Here is a 9,999-nt window from a genome sequence, read left to right on the forward strand (position 1 = left end):
TCCTGGTATTGTTGGGCCAAGTCACCCCTGCCTTCTTCTGGGTCTTGGGGACTCCTGCCTAAACCAATGGTTACGTTTCCACCCACCTTGGTGTGTTTCCATATCTCATATAATATTCCATGTTGTATAAAATGATATCAAACTCCATCAGGGAAATGGGGCCTTGACTTCTGGAAATGCTAGTTCTCTGGCTGCTATTCCACATCACTTACTAGGAACAAGTATGCAGATGGAGAATTCTGACTTCACCGGCTTGTTTCTGGAAAGTGACACAAAGTATGGAGGATAACCATGACCATCCAGGAAACTGGGATCTACAGAGGAGGCCAGCAGAGGCAGCCCAAGTGTTGATCTTATGACAGGTTTCCTTTTATCTCCACATTGCTTTTCAGTGATGTCACCACCTCCTATGAATGGTTAGGCTGGATTTCTTGACACATTGGTACAAGATGGCTGGTTTCACTGATGGGTCACCCAGATGAATGAAACAACATGGAGTCATATGCCAATGCTGTGTTTATTACAGTGCAAACTGGGGTGTCAAGAATCTTCAAAGCACATCGCTGGTGTAATCAGTCACCACCACAAGTGAATCTAACATGAAGTGCCAGTTCTCTGGTTAAGGACCAGAGTTAGGGTTGTCCTCCTCAGTCCGTCTGTAGCTCCTTCACCCGCTGTTCCATGTCCTGCACCAGTTGGGCCAGCAGAGTAGAGTTCTGGTAGAAGAGAACATAGAATTGCCTCTCCTGCTCTAAATAAGAAGTTTGAATGGACTGTTTCTTCTTTTCCAGATCCCGAAGGCATTCCAGACAACACTGATTAAACTGTGCGACACCGGAGTAGAGAGCTTCAAAGGCCTGGGTGAGGGTCTAGGGGTAAGAAAAGAAAAAACGTTTAGAGCAGATTTGTCAATATATAGAAGACCCTTTTGATCAGGCGGTCCCTGCTCTCAGAGGGAGTGGAAGGACAAAACAAACACCAGATAAAATCAAGTCTGAAAACCAGAGAAATGTGCCATCTAAGGCCTTGTTCACACCGAATGCACTGCGTTCCAGAGCGGTAGCTGCTGGAACGCACCACAATGGCTCACAAAAATACCCCCTGCATTCTAGGGCAGGAGGGGGCGTGGCGGTACATTGAATTCAATGGCACCGCTCCCCCCCCCGCCAGCCGCCCGCAATGCGATCGGTCACGTGGCAAAACTTGGCCTGCGTTCCGTTCCACTACAAACGCCAAAAATAGGGCTTGCGTTTGCAGTGGAACGGAACGCAGGCAAAGATTCGTCACGCGTCCTATCGCACTGCGATGGGGGAGGGCAGCGTGGAAGCAGTGCCATTAAATTCAATGCACCGCCATGCCCCCTCCCGCCCCAAAACGCAGGGCAAAGTTTAGTGAGGGATAGCAGTGCGTTCCAGCAGCTGCTGCTCTGGAATGCACCGGTGTGAACAAGCCCTAAGGCTCTCTGCCGCCCCCTCCTTCCTTAGTAGCAATGGTTACATTAATCTGCTAATTCCCTCCAGCATTCTCTAGAATTCTTACACTGTATCTCTTGTTACTAAGATGTATTTATAGCCTATGATTCTCAGCTCCATCTAGTGGACAATATGTGGTATTTTCTTGGTTCACTACTGCCCATAAATATTTCATTTGACCAGAAGAGAAATTCGCCTAAAAACATTTGATTTTGCTCCACTCTCACAACAGCTGGTTCATTTGCCCAGAACGAATGTATATGCCGTTTTGCTGGATGATCAGCTCTGTAATTTAAAAAAAATAAACAGATCCCCTTGGAGTAGTGGAGCATACCTGTTTAGAGTGATCAAATCATGTCTGCACAAATAAAAAGCATGTGGGAAGCTCGTGGTAACGTGTGTCTAACGGAGTGGCATCTTAAAAGGCAATGTATAGCTTTTTTCATTTTTTTTTTTTTAATATGCAAAAGACATCAGGAAAAGAATCATAAATATGTGTTATAATTAACTGAAAGTATTCTTATCTCCACAGATATTCCATGATATGAGATATTGGCTACACTCCATGAGATATTGGCTACACTCCATGAGATATTGGCTACACTCCATGAGATATTGGCTACACTGGAAGTCAATGGTTATAGGTCAGTCCGCCTATTTACAACAAAGCAGTTAGCAGTGTCTGTAAATGTAATAAGCAAATCCCTTTTGATCCCCTTTGATCTATATAAAATTACAAATAAAACATGGAAGTGTTTTTAATTTTTTTATTTAAAACGAGAATTATGGAGTGAGTGAAAAAACACTCATTCCCATAATTCAAGCTGACCTGTCACACTGAAGCGGTCACAGGTCGGCTCTATTGATTGGGAACTCAGCAAACACATACAGCTGATTGCGGAGTTCCCAATCTTCTCCTTGCTGTCAGTCACCGCTCCCTGCAGGGATTCCCCCCCCTTCCCTCTCTGATACTCCAGGGCTGACTGGAGGAATGGACTGGGGACGGAGTGAGCATCGCTGGCTCTGCCTCTAGATAGGCAGAGCCTGCTGTCAATCAGCCAGCAGGGTGGATCTCAACAGTATTGTCAGGATCCGTCCCGGCTCCGGCACGGCTCTGCGCTGTCAGCATATGGCAGGCAATAGCCCACTATATACTGAGTTTAGAGTCACAGGAGGACATTATGTCCTCTTGTGACCCCAAAGAGAACTATAGGCCAAAAAGGGTTCGGCCATAGCTCTCTTTTAACACATTTTAAAGTCTATTCATATTTATTTTTTTTCAGTGCGCTGCAAGCCAATGCAAGTGCTCTTTACTACAAATGTTGTACTGCACTGGGAGCCAGGCGCACTTGGTTTAGCTGTGTATGGGTGTTGAGGTGCTATTGAAAATGAATGTCAAATCCACCCCAATGCACATACACATTGCATTGTAGTAATGGGCATGATACCACAAAAACAGTAAATGCAGCATAAACACTGCAACAATAACTCTACAAAGGTGCTCTCTGAAAACACACTTTATCTTTAATAAACACTACAGCATGGCTTGATTCTTGAAACAGTGACCTCTAATGGTTAGCAGAACGACTTTGCTTTGGACGGCAGCCATGTAAATGCTCAGTTACAAAATTTGCCATCTACTATACATACAAGAATATCTTCTATATGGTTTGCCTTACTTTAGACTCAAATAAAATGCATTATCAGCATTTATAAACATTACAATTGTTATGGTTTATATATGATTACAGTTAGGCCTGTGAGGAGTTATTTTTATTATCATATATCGCTTCCCCCTCCCTTTTAGATTGTAAGCTCTCAGGGGCAGGGCCGTCCTTACCATCTTGTCTTGATTTGTATTGTGATTGTAATGTCTTCCTTATATTGTAAAGCGCTGCACAAATTGTTGGCGCTATATAAATCCTGTATAATAATAATATTACAATATGTATAAATGTTTAATATTTATTTACCTGCAATAAAAAGGAAAAGCCTTTCGTTCTTTAGTGTAGTTGTATCATTATCTTCTTTTTGTTTTAATTAAAGTAGAAAAGACGTGCAGAACAGATGTTACTTTTATATACTGCACACTTTTGTTGGTTTTAGACGATCAGTTAATATCTTCCAATAACTCAAACTAAATAATTATTACCTTTTGTATCACTTGCCCCTCCTACTAGACTGTAAGCTCTCACGAGCAGGGCCCTCCTACCTCCTGTACTGAAACTGTATTGTATCTGTACTGTCTCCACTCCTTTGTAAAGCCCTGAGCAAATTGTTGGCGCTATATAAATCCTTAAATAAATCCTCCATATGGTTTGAAAGTTATGGGTTATCGACACCAAAGTTTGTAACTTGATGTTTCTCAGATTTAAGTGCCTTGTGCCTAGTTCAATTGATTTAATTGTTTTGTGTGTGAATAAATAAATATTTTTTTTTAAAAAGGGAAAAAGTAGCCGATATTGGACAACTTTTATTTTTTAATTTTCATAATTGGGACTTTAAAAGGGTTTCTAGCCTAAATAATGATATAAACATGATAACACAGAGAAATAATGTGCAAAGATCTATTTTGATAGCGGAATTAATGAATGAAGCGAAGATATTATAGTAAACCTGTTTACAAAATTTCACTTCTGCTTCTCTTTTGTACTTCCTTGTTGTGTGGCAAAGGTGCTAAGCCCCCCTCCCCCCCCCTTTCTCCGAAATCTGTCTTCGAGTCAGTTCATCCAAAAACTATATTTCAGTGTTTGGTAGATGTTGGAGCGTTCACTTCTTGACAGTTTATCTTCTGGAGGCTCTCTGGGTGAGATGGGTGCACTGATTTGGTGGCCTGCACACATGTTGTGCCCGTTATGAGAGGTTCCCACCATCCCTGTGGGATTTTTTATTTTATATTTTTTTTGTTTTATGGAAAATGTAACAGGGCGTGCACAAACATAGGCAGGGGCATGGAAAATTTCTAGCTAAACATAAAAAGAGTCAATAATTATGGAAGCATTATCTTGCAAATGTTGTCCCCATAATAAGAAACCAGCAATGTGCAATCCACAGCACTCCTGACTGGGATCCCATAAGATAGGTGGGTTCTGATATGACCTTCGGATGGCGTTGCGTTATTACAATAATATTCAAAAAGAAACCAGGAACATAAGAAACCCGGGACTATAGATAAATGGCAGATTTTGCCGTACCTAAGTTTATGGCAAGATTACCATATTTACGTTCCCCAAAATGTCACCAAAATAAGTTTCACATTACAGCGCTGCAAGCGAACGTAATAATAATAGGAAAAAACTTGACACTTAAGAGCTAGTAGGGTGAAATGCTCTGACTGTTAAAAGGCTTGATTGCTCTGTGACCTGTCTTTGTTTATAAGGTCAGTCTTGGATCACCAACTCAATGAAAGAGTTTAATAGCCATCATGTGTGACTTGTGTGTAGAAACAATCAAAACTGTATGGCTTTTGTTTATACACACAAGCCATCTATGAGTACCCTGTCCTTGAATGACCTGGTGATAACAAAATGGATGTTGTGCATCCATTCATGACCATGCGGGTAATCATAATTGACTTTTTTTGTATAAAAAACAAGTGTCAAAAAGAAAGAAAAAAAAAAAAAAAGTACAGCAAGTGTAAGGCTAGGTTCACACCTGGACGACTCCTGACTGCGCAGCAATCGTGCACAAAACCAAGCTGTCCAATCCCCCCCAAAAAAGCAAAAAACACTGAGGCCATCAATCTCGATGCCTCAGCAGGGACAAGCAAGTGAGGGACAGGGAGGCTTCTCCCCATCTCCTCCCTTCCTCACACTAGCTTGGGGACCCGGTTGGGGGGCGGGGCTTCGACGGCCTGGGGGACGGGGCGTGCTGGGGGCGAGGCTGGAGAATGCCTCACCTGGAACCAAAGGTACCAAACGTCACTGCTATGTAGTTGGCCCAGAGCACAAGCATACAGCCAACACGGTGCGTGCATGTAGACAAGAAGTGACTGAAAGAGTCTGGAGGAGATGAGCAGCACTGAGATCCAAAAGAGGATGAAATAAGAACATGGTATTAATATACATGAAAAAAAATGGCAGTTGTTTATGATGCGATTTAGGAAACTATGGGCCCCGGTGGCCCTATTGTGGCCAAACAAAAGCAACACTTGTAAAGTCATGTGAGCTGCCTGTCCTGCAATGACACAGATCTCTATGCAGCGTTGAGGTGAATGAGCTCCGTGGGATACAGCAGACTTTACACTGCAGGAACAGAGTGGAGCAAACACTACAATGTGCAGCTAGAAATAGAAGGTTTCATGTTGTCCAGTCACAGTTTAGATCTTATTTAAAGAAATTTGGCTGGGTCTCACATGCTATTTGGCCTCGGCAGGATCTCAGCATGGACAAGGTTATGACTTTGTTAGGGAAGTACTTACCGGGTCTCTCAGTTGCAAGTTCCGTGTTCCACGGCACAAGCAATGCTGAAGCTCCTCACAGCAATGTTCCAAGCTGGAGGTCTGCGGAAGGGGCCCGTCATGGATGGTACTCAGTGCGGTCATCTCCTGAAGAAGAGCACCAGCTTGGCGCTGGAGGGCTTCATACTTTGGAAACAGCTCTTTCTGCCTTGATGGGTTCTCCAGCATCACCGAGAGCCTAAAATAGGTCAATGAGGCAATATGAATAAGTGAAGGAGAGAGAGAAGAAAAAAAACAATATATAGAAGGAGATTCAGGGAGAAAGATGAAGACACAAGAGTGAGAAGGTTATGTGTTTAGATTTCTCCCTTTCAATTTTTGCCATCTCCTATTGAGAACATTTCCCTTCACTTCATGTCCTGTTGACTCAACAGAATGTCATAGGAAATCTCTCCAAAAAGTGAGGGAAATCCTTTCAGACAGTTGTCACCAGAGCACGCCTGGCTATTGGAAAATGTCCCCTCTAGTGTTGGTCTGATGGAAACTCAAAATTTTGGATTTTCTTTTTGCTTTCAACCCAAGGACAATTAGAGAGAGTGTGTCCTACTAATGGGAACACAAGCCACAATAAAGAAGTCCTAACCCTTCCCCACTCTAGCAAATATAAAGTAAATAAAGTTTTGGATTTACCTAAACTTTAATGGAGCATGTTAAATTGTTAATTTTGGCACAATGCAGCTACACGGGAAACCTGCTTTGTCTTGTTCTGTTATAGTATTAAGGTGTAACTGAAGCCAAAGCTTAGAGTTTTGGATGGAGTGGTAAGGGATTAGAACACCTCAGTTTTTTTTGCTGTCTGTGTCCCCGTTATTCACCCTCCCTATGTGCCCTGTTGACCGTTATCACTGAAAGTGACAGAAAATCCCAAATTTTGTCACCAGAACAGGAACAGGTAATCTTCCAATGGGGACACAAGTTCTGATGACCCTACTGATCACCAGAGATTTCCCTCACTTTGGAGGGAGTTTCTCCCCCTTCCTATTGTTGCTATCAGACAGGAAGTAAAGGGAAATCCTCCCAATGGGAGACAGATGGCAAATAAAAATCTGACAGGGCTTATAACCCTCCCTTACGCTATTCAAAACAAACAAAGGTTTTAGCTTCAGTTCTACTTTAAAGTAACTAAAGGCAAAACGGCGAGGACTAGGAAAAGTCAGGGACTAGGTCATGGACCAAGAACCCAACAGTTGCAGGAGAGAGGAGGGGACCCGGTGGCATACCTTATCCTGCCGGGTGAACGTCCCCTCCTCTCTCTGCCGGCGTCCATCACCAAGATGCCCGGTTCTGAGGTGACACCCGGCCTCGGAACCCCTCTGCTTACAGATGTACCATGACCGGGATGAATGAGAATCCTCACAGAAAGGTATCCCTATTGGAAGAATTCCCCTCCATTCCTGTTCTGGTGATAAAGGGAACATCACAGAGGACATCACTGGGTCTAAAACAAAGTATCTAATGAAAACAGGAAGCTTAAATTTAAAAATGTATTAAACCAGGAAATGCAACATAGGTGCAAATTTAAACTTCAGCTTTCTGCTTATTGGTTTCAAATCTAAGAGAGGTGGATTCTAACTGGATGCCAATCATCACAGCACATAAATGTCCTCTGCACTCTGTGACGATAATGGGGGCAAGTCTGATTAAAAATAGAACTCTCGTGACCCCCAGTTTACAGCAAATGCAGGCCTTCATTTAGTCATTTGCCAGGTCCCTCCACATTCCACAGAACAGAGATCTGCTTATCTGGCCTGTGATCTTTATTGCCCCCCCAGCCCTAGTGAGAGTCCCAAATCACCTCTAAGTCTTTTATAGCTGTCCCTAATTAAAGGCATGTCACCAGGCATTCATCTGTCACCAGTGGACGAGTTAATATAAACAAGCAGGTCTGGTAGAGGTGACCCCACATTCACCCAAAAGTCATCAACCTGAGTTACAAAAATCAGCTCCATTAATAATGTGGAATTGGGCGGGGATAGTGTAAAATTAAGGATTATCCTCCTCCATGCTTTCCATCCCCAGCCCTGCCCTAGGGGCTGGCTCTGTGACACCCCCTAGAATGCTAAACAAATATGCTGTCAAAGCCAATAGAGGTGGCTCTTGTTTTAAAACATCATGAAAGGAACTCCAGCAACATCAAGAAGCCTTAACATCGCAGAAGAGTTCCCCTTAAATCGCTGGACATCATCTGCTGAAAGCTTGCTTGAAGAAGAGCCCTTCAGACTTCTCTTTTGCTTATTGAACTCTGAACTCTGTCAGAACTTCTAATTCCAGGACTGTTGAGTATTCTCCTTTTATTCCCTTTTATTTTACTGTTGTATATATATTTTGTCTCTTTTTATTAATATATTTTTCTGTATATTTTCGGCACCGTTTCTTTTATTAATGGACAATCTTAAAAATCGTTAAGCTTATCTCTACGCTCTAAATACGAACTTAAAGTATCCTTGCCTCTGTGAAGAGTGCTACTGTATAGTGAATCCTGTCATATTCCTGTCTGAGAGGAGAGCGGTATCATAGACCGTACTGTATAGTGATCGGTCATATTCCTGTCTGAGAGGACAGCGGTATCATAGACCGTACTGTATAGTGATCGGTCATATTCATGTCTGAGAGGACAGCGGTATCATAGACCATACTGTATAGTGAGTCCTGTCATATTCCTGTCTGAGAGGACAGCGGTATCATAGACTGTACTGTATAGTGATCGGTCATATTCCTGTCTGAGAGGACAGCGGTATCATAGACTGTAATGTATAGCGAGTCCTGTCAATATAATATGTCATTATATTGGCACAGCACTTGCTGGGCACGGTCTGTGTTTCCATTAAAACACATGGTGGCAGCGAACGTTTGGTGAGTAAAGGGTTAACTGCGAAGTTAACCAACCCTGGTCTGCTGGCCTGAGATTGTGTCCTGCGAGCTGGGGAATCTCTGCGCAGGGTGAGGCTGAGAGTGGTATCGCCACGTCCTTGCGACGCCCACGCCCGGTTCACACGTGTGTATAGTCACGTGTGATTGACGTACAGCGGGTTTGGGCCGGGCGTACGTCACACACTTTACTAGGGATACCTGTATATGAGTGCACTTTCCTCACCTAGGCAGGAGAAACCAGGAGTCAGGCCCAGCTTTTCAACAGAACAATCTACCTTCCTTTAAAACTACAGCAAGACAAAGCAGTAATGCGGAAATGCTTCTGAGCTTTCTAGAGTTAAACACGACCACAAAGGAACAAAGAGGAACCAAAGTGCACTGAAATAGCCAGAACAATTGGAAGCCATCACACATCTTAATGTGCAGTCTGCGGGCCATTCTCAGGGGGTACCGGCCGGGCAGCGTGGAGCCAGAGGAAAATGCTTCTCAGCAGAATAGGAAATTCAAACAAAAAAAAATAATCAAAACAATGCGAGGTGAACAAGAATGTAAACCGCTGAGGCACAAACAATTAAAACTATAAACATGGCTTCAAAAGCTTCAATAAACTGTAAGTGCTGAATTGACACATGAAAAATAAAGAGAAATAAGCCCTTAAAGGAGAACTCTAGACATGTAAGATACAAAAATACAAATTCTGACCCCCTTCCCCCCCCAGTACACATCAATATGTAGCTGATTTTGTAAAATAGATGTTCTAACACCAAGTACTACTCACCTTAAATCTGCAGTCCAGATAGTCCTGGAGCAAAAGAAAAGAAAAATAGGCGGAAGGACTACATGACAGGGTGGACAGGGAACTTGGAAGTACGGGGTTAAGTTAGTGTTAAGGGGGGATGGGTCACTTACCTGATTGGCCGGTTTCAAGAGTTGCAGGAGGGCCTCCTTAGTGGTCTGGAGGGGGGCGGAGTAGTACGTGTTCAGTCTGGATTTGCCACACGGCAAGCGAGCTTCCCGCCCACCTGCCCCTTTTTTTTTTTCCCGTTCTCTCGCACTAGTTGCGTACAGGTTCCTGTCTGTTTGGACCGATGGTCCTGAGGTCTGTGTTGGCTGTGTTTTGGTTGAGTCATTTTGGTGGTTACAGGGACTCGTCTCAGGTGCGTAGTCCTTGGCGGATTCTTCAGTAAAGAGGTCTAA

General features: G+C 43.3%; 1 protein-coding gene across 1 annotated transcript in view; it reads right to left on the reverse strand.

The window, feature by feature from the left end:
• Positions 1-647: 647 nt before the first annotated feature.
• LOC108786517 (HAUS augmin-like complex subunit 3) overlaps positions 648-9,999 on the reverse strand; it is a 16,699-nt gene continuing 7,347 nt past the window's right edge. Inside the window, exons 4-5 of the mRNA XM_018555835.1 lie at positions 5,893-6,109; positions 648-869 (exon numbers count right to left, since the gene is read on the reverse strand). Of these exons, the coding sequence (XP_018411337.1) occupies positions 648-869; positions 5,893-6,109 (439 nt within the window). The remainder of the gene's footprint in view (positions 870-5,892; positions 6,110-9,999) is intronic.

This window comes from Nanorana parkeri, unplaced genomic scaffold (genome assembly GCF_000935625.1).
Source record: "Nanorana parkeri isolate BGI_ZX_2015 unplaced genomic scaffold, ASM93562v1 scaffold215, whole genome shotgun sequence".
NCBI lineage: Eukaryota > Metazoa > Chordata > Amphibia > Anura > Dicroglossidae > Nanorana > Nanorana parkeri.